This window comes from Actinia tenebrosa, unplaced genomic scaffold, assembly GCF_029948245.1.
Source record: "Actinia tenebrosa isolate PJP-AT-01 unplaced genomic scaffold, QUT_ActTen_1.0 PGA_scaffold0__85_contigs__length_37466705, whole genome shotgun sequence".
In the NCBI taxonomy this organism is placed as follows: Eukaryota; Metazoa; Cnidaria; class Anthozoa; order Actiniaria; family Actiniidae; genus Actinia; species Actinia tenebrosa.
Genome location: NW_028292569.1, coordinates 34,215,866 through 34,236,362, shown reverse-complemented (window position 1 = coordinate 34,236,362; position 20,497 = coordinate 34,215,866). Strand labels below are relative to the sequence as shown.

Here is a 20,497-nt window from a genome sequence, read left to right as displayed (position 1 = left end):
CCATACCTCGCCTCAACCATTTAAACTAAGTATTCATTGCCTGCAATAATTGAGATTCAAAATATTGAACATTAACAGCTACATAATGCATAACAATTTTCTTGCTCGATCCAAGATAAATTATTTTCAGACTAAGGATTTTTTGGCAGCAGGACTAACATGCTACCGTTTAAACTTCAAATTAAGTTTCTTATTTTTAATATGCCATATCGACCTTGACGTAAAAAATTGTTGATTTTTCACATTAGCCGGCTCTCTATCCATTTACTAATTCACTCAGGACATTTCCGAGACTTCCGACGAACACGAACATCATTTGTCACTATAGCAACCCAGCTTTCAAGGACCTATTCTCTTGACGTCATTTAGGTGCTAAGCACAACAAACAGCTGCCAGTTTACTTCCAAATTCAGTAAGGAATAGACTTTTTACAATTTGTTTATGTTACATTGTCATTTAGGCCCGACGGGATTTCCAGCATGCTTTCCCTGTTTTCTGTTCGTTTGACAAAAGCTAAATGCTACAAAGTACTTTGATCAAGCTTCCGCATACTTTCATTGCTTCAGCAGTAAACAAAATCATCAAAATCTAATAATGTTTAAATTATAGTCAGGCATTTGTCAAAATTTCAACACCAATTTTTTATTACCAAGAGAGCAGTTATTTCGCTTGGAATAAGTAATGATGTCACAAAAGCTTAGTATCAAGTAGAAATCTTTCAATTTTCACCAACAAAAATAAACACTTTACATGTAATCGTATCAGTCAAAATCATTCGTCATTGATAATGATATATTGAAATTAGAACGATAAGGCTTTCCTAATGCAAGATTCAAGCCTCAAAGTTAAAAAGCCTGTATATACGGGTTGGTTTCACTACATTCTAAATGCCAAACGTGCATAAATAAAGTATAATATTGATTGGAATATCGTCTCTAGTATAAATCAGAAAATCTCTTCATTCGCTGCAGAAATTATGTAAAATTCATAAGCCACAATAACAGGAAATGATCTGCGTGGCGTTTAGTACATTCTGCTTAACTACTCGCTACCTATGTGGATACACCAATATTTTGTAAGATGAATGTAATCATCACAAACTAACGGCCAAGCCAGATTTTAACAGGAAATTATAAATATCAATTATGCAACAGCAAATTAATTTATTTTCGAGTCAGCATTTAAGAGTATATGACGTGCTTCATCGCACATAACCTATAAATAACAACATCTCAAATATTTTGTTATTAATACGGACTTTTGAGCTTGATTGACTTCCAAGAAACCGGTCAAATATTGAAAGGTTATTTTTCTAATAGTTATAATAATTTCAGTCGAAAATAGGTTTTAAGAGTTAAGTTTTTGACAAATTTGGACGATATTCACCGACGTGTCATAACCACTTTGCTCCTCCCACCGATCAGGTGACCTTCCCAGAATGCATTGTCTGGTGGGTTTTGAATACCTTATAAGTATAACATTTTCGTCAAGTATTTCCTAACTGGTAGCTGAATGACGTAGATTGCTCAGGGTGGCTGATAAAACAAGATACGTTGACTTTACTGTGGATATTTCTTGCTGTTCCAGACGACGTCACTAATCATTTTGGGTTCCCACTCGTTCTATCGCTCGTTTGAACTCCTGGTGGCGAAGAACCGGTTCTCAAAACCCAAAACACAGACCGCTTTTTCTCAAGACTAAAACCATGGCAAACGTACAGTGTATTTCGTGTAATTCGCCGGTAAGATTCTCCCATAATCTGGGACCAAATCCAAGCGTTCAATATTCATGGTTGTATTCGAATTTTGATTGATATTTGTCGCTAGTGAATCGAAGTCATCAGGCTCGAAAGGTCATGAAATACGACATGTTCTTGTTATAACAAGCTACCACAATATTCCATTCAATACTTTACGTTGTATTTGTTTTAATCACTAAACCAAATACGCTAAAAGAGAAGTATATCGTGAAGAACACACCAGAGAGCGGCGTTTATTCAACCGGCCCATTTTGAAGCGACAGGCTGGCTTGTTCATTCTTCCCCGGCAGTCCACCGGACTCTCGTTTAAATAAGCAAAATGTTTTGTAGTTGCTACTTGATATTTTAATTTATATTACTATTATCGTATTATTACTAATTGCTAATGCCATTTTTATTATTTACATTATTATTTAAATTATGTATTTTTAAAATGCATTTATACACAGAGAATTTCACTTAGTTATTTTAACGTTTGTAAAGAATTTTTTTTTTTTTTTTTTTTTGAACTAGAAAAATTTTTTTAACCTATTCCAATGTACTTCACAAGATTGTGCTGATCTTTTCGATCTCATTTTGTTTCGAAACTTGTTAATATTTTTTGATCATTAAGACGCTAATCCTCAGTAGTGAATACGTTGAAATACAAGACTCAAGCGCTTATTTTATCTTTCTCTGATAGGATTGTAATCACTGGTCGTATGATACATATCATAAGATATATTATCAATCACAGGATATCGCGCACAGACAGTATAAGTGCACTTGGTTCTACTAGGAGTATTTCTTATCGTGGGATCGGTTTACACAATTTAAAACGCTCATTTACTGCTATTTTCTCCACTTTTAATGGCATGGTGTAAAATGTTAGGCTGATACCACGCAAGATATTTGGACAAGTCGAATCAAGAAAGCAGACTGTTACTGACACAGACGCGCTTATACGTGCACTAAGTCACTAATTAAGAATACGGTCTTATAGTGGTTATAATCCAAATAATGCAACAAATCCTGATAAATTGGAGAGTCAACCTACCTTAAACTCATTTGCATTTAACCTTTATTCTTAACGTTCTCTCGAGAGGGCGCTTTTGTTTTCGTATTTGATGCCCAGCTTTCGAAATAAGAGCGTCATCAAAATGCAAAGAGGGCGTTATCATTTAGCTTGTTCGCCTCCTTAATATTTACCTCATGGATTCCAGACGGTATCCCTAAAATTTCCTCGACGAAGACTACAGGTTACACGCCCGTACGGCATTGTGGTACATGTAGTCCTTGTATAAATGTACCGATAATAGAGAATTTGTACAACCTGACTATTTCGAAAAATTGTTAGTAAACGACATTTTTTACATTACGCCAGTGAGAAAAAGTGAATCTCAAGCCTGAAGGAATTTTTTGATTAACAGTTTTGTATTGTGATAACATAGATAAAACCGGCACGTAACGTCAGCTTAAATCAAATATTGCACCAATATCTGAAATAGCACGTCACTGATAGCCAGCAGCAATCATGCTAAAGTTGAATGATAAAGCTGAGTATCATCGGAAAATCATCGCTATTAAATTCATCGGTAGATCGTCTCTGAAATTTTGCGTCTTTGATGGACTTAAATTTCTAGAACCAACTTTCTTTATTTAGAGACCGTTTTTACTATTTTATAATGTCGTACTCATCAAAATATTTTCTCGTTTGCGGATTAAGATGACCATCGCTTCAAAAATCCCCATATTCATCATTATGATCTCGTTCAAGTGGGGGTATTTGATTAATCATCGTCTTTCAGTTCTCGTGTGGTCCTCTGGGTTAAACAGGGCTTCTTACAGCATGATTATTGCTTTCTGTAATCATAAACTGATTGGTCAAGGCCTTTGCAATTTGTAGGAATTTTTTCAGACAGTCTATAGAGGGCGTAAAGCCTTATCCGAGTAATCCGATGTTTCGTCTTAAAAACCGGCTCGAGACATTCTGATTTTAAAAGTTAAAACATTTCGAAAAGCCTATGATTGTAAAATATCTATTTTGGTTCAAGAAAGATTCTTATAAAGGGTTTTAAAGAGACTACCTTTGAAATTTTGTTATTTTCAGTATTTTATTGGGAGAGTGTTTTCAGCGATAAGTCACAGGGTGACGTGACGTAGTGTAACGCATGCCAGAATAAGAAAGAATCCAACTGAAAGTAATCGGCTTTAAAAAGAGAGGTCAAAAATCGCAACGAAAACAATTTCAATACTATTCATTTCATGCAAAATTGCATTAGTTTTGTTTTAAAATCTAATGCAATAAGTTACAGATTCGGACATAGTCAGCAAGAGTCCCACACAGAACAGTACGGTTCGGACTACGAAAAGTCCCGTTTACACTAGCGATTTTTGCGGCGATTTTTGCTGCGATTTTTTTGCAATTTTTTCCATAATAAATACCTCTCTAACGGCGATGATTTCCTGTGAATTATTCTCATGATTTTTTATTAGCTTTAGGGCATAATAAGGGCACTGTTTCCGGTTTACATGTCCGATGTTACATAAGTGTTTATATTTTAAACAATACAAATGGAATGTAAACAGACCTCATACCTGTCATATACTCTGATAAGCACCAAATAAATCAATAAACAACCGACCTGGAATTTTATTAGATTAGAAAGCATTCCTTGCGTATTTTGCTAATTTGTTTTTTGTTTCAGATTTCTGACGCCTCCAAGTCATGTAAATGCGGTCACGTCAATGAAGCCATGCGCACTATCGCTGGTAAAAGATTCTCTGGTAATTATTCAGTAATATGAAAATATTTCTTATTATTGTCGTCACGCTATTAATGTCGTCACGGAGTAAGCGTTGCGTGACGACATTAATAGCGGCTGCGTAGGAGACCACGGTCATACTTCATATAGAATAATAAGGGTGTTTTACTAAAGATAACTGTGAAGTGATAACCCATATCTTGGAAATCAAAGATACGTGTCAAATTGAAAATATAGATAAGCATATTCAAGATATGTTATCACAAGTCAAGTTTATTAAAAAGCATACCGTTTTAACACGAGATAATGAACTGTCGGTCGAGTGCTGTTATGTCTCGTAAGGGTCACGTGGGGTTTGATCACGTGACAGCAGCCATGTTGGATGACAGAACAATGACATTTTAGTAAATAAAGTACCATTCATAATGAAATGCAAAATGGAGCTGTTTTCAAATAGGAGCAATTCAGAGTGAATGTTAATCAGTTATTATTCATACAAGATCCAGACCATTACATAGAAATATATCAATGCGATTAGCCTCTTACGAGCAGATTGGAAGGCAATTGTCATATATTTATCATTATTGTCATTATATATGCTGTCCAACAACTTGAAGCTTAACAACGACAAGACAGAGTTTCTTCTACTGCATGCGCAGCATCGTCCATCGCCACCACTGGACACTATTTCTGCTGCTAACGAACTCATTAAAGTTTCTGAACATGCAAGGAACATTGGTGTAGTTTTCGATAGGACTCTAAGTTTAGCTAAACAAGTTACTGCAGTTTGCCAGTCTGCTTTTTACCATATTAGGAACATAGCACGCGTTAGAAGGTATTTAAGCTATGACACCACAAAAATCCTAGTTCATGCATTTGTGACTTCGAAGATAGATCATTGTAATTCTTTATTGTTTGGCTTACCCATACACCTTGTGCAACGCTTACAATATGCTCTTAATGCTGCCGCTAGGCTTATTAGTCTTTCACGCAAATCAGATCATATTACACCAGTATTGATGGAGCTGCATTGGCTCCCAGTTGAACAGCGTATTAAGTATAAGATCCTTCTTTTTGTCTTTAAGGCAGTGAATGGTATTGCGCCAACTTATCTTAGTGATTTAGTGTGTCCTTACGTTCCATCTCGCACATTGCGTTCATCTGCCAAGGGATTGCTCAGGGTACCCAAGTTTAAGCTTAAGACCTATGGCGCTAGGGCATTCTCCATTTGTGGGCCTGTGTTATGGAATACTCTTCCCCAAGATATTAGATTATGTTCAAGTTTGGATAGCTTTAAGAAAAAGCTAAAAACATTTTTATATAAAGTTAGTTTTTAAGATTAGTTATTCATTTTATATATATTTATAATTACTAGATTATTATATTTTTATAGAATGTAGTCATTAAGATAGTTTAGTAGTTAGATTTTTGATTATTTGATATTTCAGTAATTATTTATATTTGTTATATTGTTTGTAAAGCGCTTTGAACATCATAGGTAAAAGCGCTATAGAAATAAAGTTATTATTATTATTATTATTATTATTATTATTATTAAAATACAAGTTAAAATAGTTTTTCCCTGTGCATTAGTCATTCAATATCGTATTTTTTTGATTTTAGTGCTAAATCTCTGCTGCTAAGAAATCACACTGTGCATGCACGTAATAATAACAAACAGCTTATTTCCTGTAGTGAATGGATATCTTATTTCTATTATCAAAGTACAGCATTTGAAACGTGCTGAAAAACACGTCTTAAACGCTAAATGTAGCGACTTTTATTACCAGCCTTGAACACTTTTACTTTTTCCATTAGGTTACCGAGAAGAGCTTTACACACGAAGGGTTATCAAGGAAAGTAGAGATGAATACCGCAGAATGAAGCGGGAATCCCTCGGGACCAGGAAAAGAAAAAGGGTACGTCTGTCATCACTTCGCGTCAATGTTCATTGTTATGATGATTTAAATGTAATTCTTTGATTTGCCAAGCAGAAATCTTCAACACCTGAAAAACTCCGTTTGAGAAGACAAAGAAAAAAACAAGACGACATGTGTACGATCACGTCTGACAGTCACGATCAGCTGAATGATGGATTAGATTGTGATAATCTAACACATATGACGTCATATACTAATGGTAACCATGACAACCATACCCAAATACACCTGCAAGATATTACAGCTGATGAAAGTAACAAGATGACGACACACGACTTGTTGGAAATACGAGATGACCTCGAAAATGACGTTCATATTGATTCAAGCATTGGACTTGAATGTCCCTCCTACAAACAATACCTCCCTACTACAAAAACAATCTCACACAAACGCGGTCCAAAGAAGACAACTTTCAACCAATTCAACAGAAAAACAAGAGATGGTTGTCGAGAAAATAAGACAAGAATAATAAGACCGATGAAGCAGTTCGCTATTGCTGGACCGTTAGCAGAAATCAACAAGAGACTCATGAATCAGAGTGGATTCTGGATGTGTTTGGGTGATGGTCTTGGGTTAAGTAAACCCGCTGCTGCAGATGTCGTTCTTAAAGAAATCTTATAGTTCACATCAGAATATAAGCGGAGTACTTGTTTCTATCACTTGAAAAGAGTAACCCAGTACCGCTCGAAAATTGAATTTTCATTGCTCCCTAAGTATAGTACCGCTTTTGTAAGGTTAGGCTTAGTGCTATTGTTTGGATGACCAATCTATTGTTTTTTAATCCAATCATGTAACTCGTTCCGAGCGGTACGGGCAGGCTCCTTGAAAATTGCTTGTAGATGATCAACATTTAGTGATAAACCATTGGTTCGAATAATATACTCGTTCCGTATGTCGTATCAAGTTAGCTCACAACCTACGCGCATAATAATATATGCTTATAACGCTTCTGACCTTTGGGCTCGCCATTATCGCTGCTGTGCAGCCTGTTATCCTCTTGGTCAGCATATTAGCACATGCGGAGTCGCACTCTCGACGATGTAGGCTTTGCATTGGTGGATGTCAATTAAGGTGTTTCCATGACATATAATAGGCACGTAACGCGGTAACTGTGTGTCTTCGGACAATGCTATGGAAACATTAATTGATGACCACCAAAACCAATTACAAGGAGCAATTTCCTCTGCAACTTGTCGTGCGACAGCGCTGCGACACAAGCTGCAAAAATGTTTACACGGTGCAACGGAGACGCAATCGTTGCCAAAAGTAGAAACGAATTCTACTTTTGAATTGCGCTAAGGTTACACGCTGTAATGCTCCATGCAATTTGTGTCGCAACGCCGTTGCGAGACAAGTTACAGAGAAAATTGTTCCGTGTTCCGTGTAATTCCGACTTTACTTTACGAGATGGCAAACTCTACGATCGATCCCTAAATCGCTGTTTTCAGTCAGATTAGCTTAGCTTCACGACTTTACCTCAGGTGCTGACCAGGAAGAATGACGGCTCAAGATCAGTTTTTTTCATTTTAATTAAGAACAAAGAGAAACCTTGATTCATTTTGTCAATATGTAAATGTATTGAGCAACTTGGTAAGTTCAATGTTAAGTATTTAAGATAAAATCTGTGCTAGAAAGCGATTTCAAAATCCCTTCAATTGGCATTGTTTCTATACTATGTAAATAGACTGTAATGATACGGTCAGTTGGTATCAATCTCAGTCCCAGTCCCACCAACGGTTCGTGTGGAGATTTCTATTTATAAATGTAATTGTATCTTCCCATCAATGTAATATTTGAACAAAAATATTAAAGATTCTAATTACTTGTTGTTATTGATGGTTGCTGCATTTACAAGAGCGTCAAATGACAAAGACATTGTGGCCATGTTGATGATATTAACAAAGGATATCAAAGAGAAATCTGGAGTGATCAATGGACTACTTCGACGATTCGGCGATCGAGAATTCCAAAGGAAGTCCCATTAAATAGCACCAACATGGCTGCGATGACGTAATCGAAGACTAAGCAATTCCGAGATTGAGGAAAAAAACTGGGTCGAGTAAGCATTGCAGTGCATTTTGGGAATGTTCTAGGGAACCAAATAGACACCATCTTGGAAATATGTCCCCCACAATGCACTGCAATGCCTAGGCACTCTCGTAATGTCTTATTTTTAGACGGCGAACAGAATGGACTGCGGTATTCATACTTACTTTATGGCCGTCTGGAAAGCTATTTTATGCCAGGCAAGCATAGCATACGAATCAGTGACATAGCTTATCGGGGAATTATCTTAAAGAAACCTGCTCTAGAAATATGATATAAAAAAGGCGCTAGAATTTACCTATGACATGATGTCACAGCTTGTTTACATGGGCAAGAATGATAGGAATTTAGGCGAAATTTTCTTTTGTTCGGGATATTTAGTACAACATTTATCTGTTATCACCTTTCCCCGTCTAATTAACCATTTTTTATTGTGATTTAATTCGTTTTGCTGCTATTTTGCCCCCTTTGGCGACCATGATCCTTAGCGTTAAAACAATAGATTGTTTTGATGTGACGTCATAGTGTTATAGGGCAATTACATAAGCAAGCTTGGTTAGAGTGCAAACAATTAATCCATGAAACACTAATTACTAAATAGTACAAAATAGTGCTAATTAAACAATAGAAAACAATGGAATTTGCATGAAATTGTGCTATTTTGTATTATAATAGTAATAAATTATGCGTTCGTTGTGTGCAATGAAATAGAGAGAATAAGAGAAAAATATCAAATGCTCGTTTCACGGTGGTCACTCTACTTAAAGCGCTTTAACATAGCAAGTATCCTACACACACTTCTTTAGTTGCATGTGAAGCGTCCGCAATGCATGATGGGAGCATGAACTAAACAAGAGAAAGTGTGAGAATGCGCATCAAATAGCTATGAGGAACGTACAGCTGTATCATGTCTCTGCTATGGATGTCAGAAATCATGGTCATAAATGTCATAATCACATATTCCGGGCGAAAGCCCTTGGAATTAAATTTGGAAAAATTAATTTAAAAATTAAGTTTGAACTTGTTTCAGTGAAGATTTGAAGTAAAAAGAAAGAAAAAGAAAAAGGCACTCAAGTGTGAATTTACAATCGATTTCACAAGCATTTGATCTTCACCACTCAAGAAAAAATAATTTGGTAACCCCAATTATCAGGTTAAGATATAATGATGATAATAATCGCCTTGCTTTAATCTGCGATACTATTTGTATATTCACTATATTCGACAAAAAAGGGATGTAATGTAAAGTAGGAATGACATGTATGAAGAGAGAGGAGTCTCACTTTCTATTTCTTAAGTTTCTAAGTATGATATCTTTAGTTATAGTCGTGAGAAGCAACCTATTTATGGCCCTTATAGTTTATTTTAGGATCAAACACACAAAAATACAATTAAAGATACAATTAATTTGTCGCTCTACGAAAAAAAAAAATTGACCGCAAGTGCTTTTGCATCTTCTTTTGCGCAGTAAAGGATTTTTATAGCACGACATCTGCAGCAGCGGGTTTACTTAACCCAAGACTATCACCCAAACACATCCAGAATCCACTCTGATTCATGAGTCTCTTGTTGATTTCTGCTAACGGTCCAGCAATAGCGAACTGCTTCATCGGTCTTATTATTCTTGTCTTATTTTCTCGACAACCATCTCTTGTTTTTCTGTTGAATTGGTTGAAAGTTGTCTTCTTTGGACCGCGTTTGTGTGAGATTGTTTTTGTAGTAGGGAGGTATTGTTTGTAGGAGGGACATTCATTCACATGTCCAATGCTTGAATCAATATGAACGTCATTTTCGAGGTCATCTCGTATTTCCAACAAGTCGTGTGTCTTGTTACTTTCATCAGCTGTAATATCTTGCAGGTGTATTTGGGTATGGTTGTCATGGTTACCATTAGTATATGACGTCATATGTGTTAGATTATCATAATCTAATCCATCATTCAGCTAGAATAGAATAGAATAGAATAGAATACCTTTATTTAAACACGATAAAATTTAAAGCTAAAAGCTTGTGGGGTCGTGCATAAAATAAATTAAATAAATAAAATATAATATAAGTATGAATCTGTAAAAATAGCTAATTAACTTAGATAACTTTAAATATCTTATATATAATTCTCACACACATTCACATACACAAACTGCGCAAGCTATCAGCTGATCGTGACTGTCAGACGTGATCGTACACATGTCGTCTTGTCGTTTTCTTTGTCTTCTCAAACGGAGTTTTTCAGGTGTTGAAGATTTCTGCTTGGCAAATCAAAGAGTTACATTTAAATCATCATAACAATGAACATTGACGCGAAGTGATGACAGACGTACCCTTTTTCTTTTTCTGATCCCGAGGGATTCCCGCTTCATTCTGCGGTATTCATCTCTACTTTCCTTGATAACCCTTCGTGTGTAAAGCTCTTCTCGGTAACCTAATGGAAAAAGTATAAGTGTACACGCTTAGCTGCATCAAACCGCACTATATAACGAACTACACGTAACCTTTTACATATAACAAGTTAAACACACATTTCATCATTACCAGAGAATCTTTTGCCTGCGATTGTGCGCATGGCTTCATTGACGTGACCGCATTTGCATGATGCTGCGGCGTCATAAATCTGGAAGAGAGAAAGGACCGTTAACGAGGTGTTCAAGATAAGATTAAAATATATGACTTAATGACATTTCAAACAAGTCCAAGTACGAAGCAAACCAAATCTGTATTTTCTAAAAGACCTTAAGAAGTGCGTTTATAACTTAACCTCGCCTCTGCAGGATTATTGAACAGTCTGTCATCGAAGATTAAAGGGAAATCCCACGAAGTTACGTTCAGAACTCGTAAAAATTAGGGCGTTAATCATGAGGTGTTTTATGAAATTCCTTAGTGTCGGGCCACCGTCTGTGGCTTTATTCTACAGTACTTGAAATTCGCATGGCTCGAGCATTTTGAGACTGAGCAGGGGGGGAAAGAAAGAAAGAAAGAAAGAAGAAAAAAGAAAGAAAGAAAGAAAGAAAGGAAGGAAGAAAGGAAGAAAGGAAGAAAGGAAGAAAGGAAGAAAGGAAGAAAGGAAGAAAGGAAGAAAGGAAGAAAGGAAGAAAGAAAGAAAGAAATGAAAACTAAAGATTACATAAAACAACGGAAATGCCCCCTCTTTTCTTCTTTTAGTTGCCCCCCACTCCCCCCCCCCCCCACACTCCCCCCCCCCCCACTCCCCCCCACTCTCTACCCCAATATTTCTTAATTCACATTCTTCCATGCGCCGACGAATCTAAATAATTCGAAGAATTGGGTGTTAATAGCTGCTAATGATGAATAAAAACTGTGAAACCGGAAACTAATTTTGTATTAGATTCTCATATCAGATTCTGTCCTTATGCGCCCCACTTGTAATCACAATGATCCTCCAATATTAAAAGGACTACAAACCGGTAACAGACCGCAAATGGTGGCAGTTAAATGGTTGTCGGCGAGAATCAAGACATGTACAGCTAAATGGCTTACGGCGAAGTTACATATTCTAAAATTGCCTTTCAGGCATTTTTAGAATTATTAATAGTTTACAGCAGTCTAGTGGAGTACTGTACATCGTTGTCTTTGCAACAACCGTACAGCGAATCGACGGTTAATTGATCTATTTGACTGATCTAGCAAACGTTCATTATCTTCTAGAACTGATCCATACACTATATAGGTTTCTTTAAGTCAATAGAACTCAGACACGGTTCAATAGGTTAGAATATACAGCATAAAACGCATATTTAACTTGTACCAGTAGACGGAATAGCTTTGGTTATCTAAGACACTTGTGGATGTCCAATCCATTCGAATAATTTTCAACCCAAATGACGTCATTCGTCAATATCAATCAGTTTCTTTTCTTAATCAAATGATGACCCAAACTACTTCCCTTTTTTATGGGGAGGGGGACGAGACATTAGTAATGAGATATTTAGATTAAGTGTTATGTAATTGTGCACCCGTCATTCAATAGAACCACCTTCTCCAGCCCGGTCTATATAGCCACCATCGCCATTAAAGGCCAACTTTACTGCTAACATAAAGCCAATTAAGATCCGTCCATCATATCGAAATCGTCCACCCTAGTATTATGGCGTTAAGTAAATTCTAAGTCAGACAAATGCCTCGGTTCTTCGTTTTTTTAAAGAAGAAACTTCTTGTCATTATCTAAACAAATCACCCTCTTCAAGAGGAAACACATGAACACACGAAAAACAGCCTCTTTGGACAGAATTTCATAAATTTTAAAGCCGATAACTTTGAACAATTCGAATTTATTCCTCGTAGAAATAGAAGCATCACAGTGTGTTAGCGCTGTGAACCACATAATTAGATTGCTTAGGCACAAAATATATTTACACATGAAAAATTATTACTTGAAAAAAAAAAACCGTGAAAAAGATATACATCACCTCTGTTTGTATTGTGGCAAGTGCCCACGGCTTTTGTTAGTGCTTTTGAAATAACAAACGAACGCGATGGAAATATCATTAGCTCAAACCAATGTTCTAGGCGAAAAGTACACGGTTAAATAGTGTTTCCGTTGGTTGCTTAGAGATTGAGTTGAGTTGAATAAACGCCGTTCTCTGGTGTTGAAAACAGTTATACCTCTCTTTTAGTGTATTTGGTTTAGTTATTAAAACAAATACAACGTAAAGTATTGAATGGAATTGTGGTAGCTTGTTATAACAAGAACATGTCGTATTTCATGACCTTTCGAGTCTGATGACTTCGATTCACTAGCGACAAATATCAATCAAAATTCGAATACAACCATGAATATTGAACGCTTGAATTTTTCCCAGATTATGGGAGAATCTTACCGGCGAATTACACGAAATACACTGTACGTTTGCCATGGTTTTAGTCTTGAGAAAAAGCGGTCTGTGTTTTGGGTTTTGAGAACCGGTTCTTCGCCACCAGGAGTTCAAACGAGCGATAGAACGAGTGGGAACCCAAAATGATTAGTGACGTCGTCTGGAACAGCAAGAAATATCCACAGTAAAGTCAACGTATCTTGTTTTATCAGCCACCCTGAACAATCTACGTCATTCAGCTACCAGTTAGGAAATACTTGACGAAAATGTTATACTTATAAGGTATTCAAAACCCACCAGACAATGCATTCTGGGAAGGTCACGTGACCGGTGAGAGGAGCCAAGTGGTTACGACACGTCGGTAAATATCGTCCAAATTCGTTAAAAACTAAACCCGTAAAACCAATTTTTAATTTGATGTGTCGGTAAGCTTTCAAATTTAGTGCTAAACTGATTAGTTTGATCAAGTTAAAGCGTTCGTGTTAAACACAGACTTCTTCTCCGGCAGCTCAGCTCATATCACGGAACATATCCGATCTATAAAAAATACCTGGTCCAAATTTTGTCCAAATTCGTACAGGAAAATCACTCTGGAATTTTAGCTGATGTTATTAATCCTAATGTCAAGATAATTCAGATTGTCAGTAAAAACATAAAACATCGGATTCCGTCTTGATTATATTTGAAGGAATTCCTTAAAAATTACTCTTTGGTGTACTTCGTCTATGACAAGTGTTATTTATATCATTTAACCAGTTCTTATTTTCCTTTATTTTCCAACAGTTTCTCGTTTGTATTGGACTAAACTTTATTCTCGTAATTTCGTCCCCCAAACTTCATTTTAGCTATGGCAGCTGAAACCGAGTAGAATTGAATATGATTAAGGATTGACAATGAGGAATTGAAAATAATATGGCTTTATATATATTTTGCATTGTTTGGCATGCAGTGTTGAGTAGAGTGCAATTACCATTATGATTAGAATAAAGTAAAGATTCCGGATACCAAACCGTTTTCATTTAAAAATCGATTAGAAATCCAACTTTATTTTCATAAGTAGAAAAAAAAAAAAAAATGGCTAGATGGTTAGGTGGCTGAAGAAATAAAAAAACCGGTTGCTATGGTACTACCTTGATAGCTTAATTATAAGGACATTTTGAATCCTAACTGTCTGTTTAATTGTCAATTGTTTGTCTCAGATCTTGCGTGTCACTGATGTGGGTGAAAAGACTAGGGTGAGGCAAAACAAGGCAGGTACTTGATCCCTTCCTTCCTGCTTCCCTTACGGCCTTTAGTCCTTCAGTTGAGTAGTCGGTCGATTCATCCGACCGGTCGGGTCCGTAAAATAGCGCGCGGTTGTTCGGGACACCTAACCAGCCAGTCAGCTATTTCATATCATTAAGTGAATAATAAGGAACTTTTAACACCTTGTAAAAAAATATGTGGTTAAAGGAGTAAAAAACTCAGTGGTAACCGCTAATAGTCAACATATACATAGTAGTATACTGTTTCCTTTCCTTTTCTTTTCTTTTTTCTTTTCCTACTGTTTTCTTTTGTTCTACTTGGACTATCGCTGAGTCACTAAATTATACAAATTTTGTTTCACAGGCCAAAGAAAATCATTCTATCTTGCAGAGTTACCCGAGATCAGTAGACCTCTATAGACTTAAACCATGGCACCCAATTCTCTAGGTTAGTTGGCGCACTGTTAATAGTACTGGATAAACGTTTTCAGGTCAGATAAGTGGATTATGGAATAAGTTATTTAATGGTCGTCTTGACAACCTTTAGGCCTTCAGTTAGCTATAGAGAAACTCTATATTGGTGTTAACGTTCAATACTCACTCTCGGATTTCGAAACCGGTTCTTCATTACAGCAAGGTTAATACTTCAAGTTAACTGACCCAAAGACGTGGAAAACGAGAGCTAGAGTTCAATAAGAGCCCAGAATTAAAACTATATTTCTTAATTTTTACTGTCTTAAATCGTTTTCCCCTTGTTCTATCTCTTGAAATGATTGATAGTTTAAAAGCCGTGTCGATTGTTCTTAGCAAAAAGGACGTTTTATTGGCCAACGTTGCATGTCAACTTTGGCTTTTCTGAGCAATTTTCTGTCAACGCTTCGTTTATGTAAATATCACGTTGTAGAGCTATAACCGGCCTAGCAAAACCTATTCTTTCGATTATTATCTGATAGCAAACAAACCAAACTCCTTTGCAATCTTAAAGACTGGATTTCGATTGATTGTTTTTGAATTAGTTTTTTTTGTAACACTCCGGTGCCTTTGTAAAGTCAACTAACAGACGCCTCAGAAGAAAAAAACACGCAAAGGATACAGGACTGAAAAAAGCAACTAAAGATACTCAAAAACAGATTCGTGTAACCCTTAAAAAGCACACAGGTGATTATCTAAATTCAATTTTGGACAGCGTGCTAAACTCAAGAGTGTAAAACCATTGGGGGTCGAGTACTTCAGCTAAAGCCAGACTTTTAAATTTGCTAAGATCTACTCAAGATTCTGCCAAATGATTACTAGAAACAAATGTGGAGCCTCACTGGTTTGATGTTTGATCTATTGTACTAGTGTATCTATCGTTTCCACCCGTTCATCCTGTATTTAACCAACCCCTCCCAACCCTCCCCTCCCCTTTGTCAAAAAGAAGCTGATTCATGTCTCCTTTGTCTGCGAAAAAGAGCTATTTTTAAAGGAGACTGGAAAATTTGTAACGAAATCATGCCAGTCTTGTGTAAATTCGAATGCCGCGTTAAACCAGCTCTTTCGGTTTCGTCTAAGTAACGCGTGCTACGAACCAAATGACTCACACATTCACCTACTGCATTCATTTGCAAAGAGCCGGATCGAGCGGTAATGCTATTCCCTGTCTGAGACCAAACACGAAATATTTTGTCTTTCTCCTAACTTTATCGTGTGAAGTGAGTATGAAGTTGCCGAGATAAATTTAGTACAGAAAATAAAGTTGAGCAATAATCGATGCAAAATAAACACGCTATAGGCGGGAAGGATAATCATAGTTCATTTTTTCCTGTTATTCACTTTTTTTAATGCTTTTTATCTTATTATTTCAGTTTCTTACTCCAATTAAATTAAAGTGATACAATAAAGGATAATAAATTTCAACTTTTCGTTTTTGGAAGATTTTTTTACTAATTGAAGAGCCCTCACTCTCAGTACTAACAATGACTGTACTTCCACCGAATTCAGCTTGCATTAAAAAAGTTATTTCGTTTTCATCTCATTAAGTATGATAGTAACGTAAACTGATTAGAAGTCAAAGTCTTAAATTTTGTCTTCTCTGTCTCTGAAATCGTTGTTAAGCATGAATAAGTCGCCATCGCATGCAGCCGGGAAATACTTACTCGAGCTTATAGTACAGCGTTTATCTAATTACCAAGACATGTGTCGGGCAATGCTGAATAATAAGGCAGTTGTTTTCAAAATGCTTTTTAATCAGAGTTTATATTAAGTGTTGTGTCTTATAGAGTCCTGTTTTGCAAAGAGACTTGCGAAACGGACCATGGAACAACGGTTTTCTTAGCCCCCTCTCATTAGCTTCAATGTACCACGTTTACCACTCGCTGTGCAAAACCACGACCAAAAGAACAACAAGAATTGTGGATTTCTTCTCTAGTACGAGACAGATAAAACCAACAATCCCTGGGAGAGGTTTTCTATTAGCATTCTCTTTGGAATTCATACCGTACGAGCAGGAATTAGTTGTGTGACAGGATACGACTATCTTCACAACCTTTACCCAGCCAACCGAGAAATACAGCACCATGAATCCGATCAGTAGTCTTCATGTTTTATCAACCCTATTCCCTCGAATATATTGCTTGTTTTTGGCCTTCAAAGCCTTAAGAAACCCTTCTACTTACCAATCTGTTACAAGCCATACAGTGTTGAGGTGTTTCAGCGTCATTTTGGTCCATGTTTTACGAGATTTTTCACGAGAGACTCAGTTGTCTGCTTCCAAGTGGAGTAAAGAGCGGTTAGAAGTCGACAAAAAAACCAAAACGCGTGACGTGCACGACACACGTGACCTTTCACATTGAAATTATCATGATTATCGCTGAAGTGTTCATCATAGCCCGTCCTTTTGAGCAATTAAATCCGATTTACTGTTCTTGTCTTTTGACCCTTCTCTCGTCGTGTTTTTAAAATCCTGGTTTCTTGTTGTTGAAGCACGAGCTCCATTTGCTAATTCGTGAGCTTCTGTTATCGTATGCCATATTGTCTCGCATAGAATCCATTTCAGTCGTCGACGAAGTTTCTACGAAAAAACTATACATTAAGAACAAAGATATTTTCAGTTTCAAGGTTTTCTAGATACCTTTTTTCGTAATAGCTTTATTTGTGAACTCAATATATTTTTTCAGTGTTTCGCTTTCTCGGTAATTCGACAGCCATGGTGACAGGCTTACCTGCTACAGCACAAAATGACATTAAAAGGTTCGTTATTGCTCTTAATAGTAGTTGAGCTGCATAAAAACTTCATAACGTTTATATTTCACTTTTTCTTATCAATGGTCTCGGTCTTTTAAACATATTACATATATAAACCATCTGTGCCCGAAGAAGTATAAATATACATATACCAAGAGAATATGAACTAAGAGAATATGAACTAAGAGAAGGAATCCCCGCGCCCCGTCATGAGCACTCCTTGATGCTGTTTTTAGAATCTTTGATGCTATTTTTAGAAGCATTTATTTGATCATTTGTTTTTCTGCATGCGCATTCTGCGCAGGCGCGCACTCCACCCTGTTTGCTCATGTTTTTTTTTTGTGTTTCAAAAAAAAAAACGTAATCAAACAGGGTAGAGCGAGCCTAGTAGTGCGCGTGCACAAAAACAAACGATGGCACATTTGATTCTAAAAAGTAGCATCAAAGGGTGCCTATAGATGATGTTTACAAGCATGAATACCAGAGATTCCTTCTCCTTAGTTCATTTTCAGTTGTATACCTATTCCAAACCAAAGGATATAGGCGAAAGGTCATTCCAAGACTGGAAGAAATCATGGATACAACTAAACACGAATAATCGAGGCTTTTAAAATGGTTCCGTCGACGGCAAACAACATTGAAGCTGATCAGTCAAGTTGTTGAAGTCACTCCAGCTATTCTTATAGCTAACTTCTCTTCAATAACCTACCTTTAAAAGCTAACTCATTATCTCCTATCGCCTTTGGCTCCGACAATCTTTTTTGAAATAGGTGTATGATGACATTTCCTGGTCACCTGTTTCTTTTCTTGAGAAGAAAATTCATCGACAAAGATGTCATGGCATGGTTTTTGGGACATTTGAATTCGCAGTGAAAATAGCCAGCTAAAACACTCGACATTTCATAATATTATATATTATGATCAATGCGTTCTGATTCCAAAATAAATCTACACATACCCAAATCAAGAAAACAACATCAACGACAAAAACAAACAACCAATCAAAACAAAATACTGAAGACAAACAAAAAACAAAATAAAACGAAACGAAACAAAGCAAAATAGAATAAAATAAAACAAAAAAACAAAAACAAAAAACAAAAACAAAACAACAACAAAAAACCAACCCCCCCCCAAAAAAAACCAAAAAAAAAAAAACAAAAGAAAAACAAAATAAAAGAAAAAAAACAACAAAACAACAACAACAACAACAAAAAACAAAACAAAAGAAAACACACCAAAAGACATTTTTGAGGGGGGCAGAAAGAGGATGGATAACATTTTTTTAAATCAAGAGCAAAGGTGATGCTTCGTGATTAAACATAAGGATTCAGTAATGAGAATCATTGAAATAAAATACAAATGTTATTTAAAAATGAACTGACACTGAGCACTTAATATCATCGGTGCCCAATGGGGTTTTGACTGAATAGAACACTGATGGTGAAGATGCCATTTTTGTAATGAATGTTGACAGTGTTCAGTATCATGTAAAGTGTCTGAAAAGATGAATAAAAAGACCCACAGGACCTAAGATACAGAACCCTTTTAGTTGGAACAAAGTGTTACCAACTGCGCGTCTTTCCGCGGTTTCAGTTTCCTGAGTGCTTAGGAGAAGAATTATAACCCTGCAAAGTTTGTAAAGAGAAAATAGACATGTTGTTTCATCTTTCTTGATTATAAAGGACAAACGAACGAACGAACGAACGAACGAACGAACGAACGAACGAGGGAGCGAGCGAGTGAGCGAAAGAAAGAACCAACGAACGACGGACGGACGGACATTTTGTTTTAATCCAACATGTTATGTTGGACTGATATTAAAACTATCATCAATTTCATCAGTTTCTGCTAGAGAGAAAAGATGAAATACCATAGCTTTGTTAACCTGGGTTTCAGTCTTATATAACTTTTAAATTTCATAGATCAAGATGTGTTAACTGAATAGGATGGTGAGAATGCTTGATACTGTTCTTCCTGCCATCACTATGCATAGCACTTTGTCATAAATGCTAAGCCGCTGAGAAACTTTTCGATCATAAAACTTTATAGGTGTGCTGGACTAATCTTCTGATGACTGGCAATGCACTCTTCTCTAAATTATTGTTCTTTAGTGAAAGGTCTTTTACTTTATGTCGTTAGTGCTATCGAGAAAGTCATAATAGTGTCAAATGAACGACAGATAACAGCAGAAAGGAAAAAAAGAAAAACAACGACATCAACAACACCCCCACCACCAACAGCAACACCAACAATATCAATTTCTGTTGGATTTTTGTCGATTAAAAATCATCGATTCCGGCAAGGTTTGTCAAAAAAGTGATCAATCGAAAATTTATCAACAAATTTTTCAGGATACGAAAGTGACATATATTCTCGCCTCCAGCTATACGCTTACAAGGAACGCAGAACAAATGCATGAAATGATCCAGTTTGGTTTAGGGTTAACCGAGGCAGGAGTGGATAGTAGCATTTCTGATCTGATCTCCGAGCTTCTCAAGTTTCTGTCCCGGCCTATATCTGTTTGTGTGTGTTTGTGTGGTGGGTTTATGTGTGAAACGGTGGCCGATATTAAAGAACGGTCACAAAGCAGGGCAAGAAATATTGGTATATAAACCATTTTTGCGTGCGGCTGCGAAATTCACCATTTTCCATACATTGGTTAACTGGTCAAACACAAAGCGCTCAAGCGAGGCGCCAAGGTACTTTCAAA

The 20,497-nt window shown here is 36.5% G+C and overlaps 2 protein-coding genes across 4 annotated transcripts; one reads left to right on the top strand and one right to left on the bottom strand.

Moving 5' to 3' along the window:
* Positions 1 to 1,489: 1,489 nt before the first annotated feature.
* LOC116303453 (uncharacterized) lies at positions 1,490 to 8,271 on the top strand. Its single transcript, XM_031712994.2, has 4 exons — positions 1,490 to 1,741; positions 4,447 to 4,525; positions 6,322 to 6,422; positions 6,498 to 8,271. The coding sequence occupies exons 1-4, from the start codon at positions 1,706 to 1,708 to the stop codon at positions 7,062 to 7,064; spliced, it is 783 nt and encodes a 260-aa protein (XP_031568854.2). The 5' UTR covers positions 1,490 to 1,705; the 3' UTR covers positions 7,065 to 8,271.
* A 685-nt stretch (positions 8,272 to 8,956) lies between these two features.
* LOC116303452 (uncharacterized) lies at positions 8,957 to 17,355 on the bottom strand. 3 transcript variants are annotated; one of them, XM_089024876.1, is made up of 5 exons: positions 17,217 to 17,355; positions 11,022 to 11,100; positions 10,811 to 10,911; positions 10,625 to 10,735; positions 8,957 to 10,432 (listed from the first exon to the last, which is right to left on the bottom strand). In XM_089024876.1, exons 1-5 carry the CDS (start codon positions 17,268 to 17,270, stop codon positions 9,968 to 9,970), a joined length of 810 nt encoding a protein of 269 aa, XP_088881002.1. In that variant the 5' UTR covers positions 17,271 to 17,355; the 3' UTR covers positions 8,957 to 9,967. The 3 variants fall into 3 exon arrangements, with proteins under 3 accessions (XP_088881002.1, XP_088881005.1, XP_031568853.2); XM_089024879.1 differs by lacking the exon at positions 17,217 to 17,355 and adding an exon at positions 13,325 to 13,569; XM_031712993.2 differs by lacking the exon at positions 10,625 to 10,735.
* Positions 17,356 to 20,497: the final 3,142 nt, after the last annotated feature.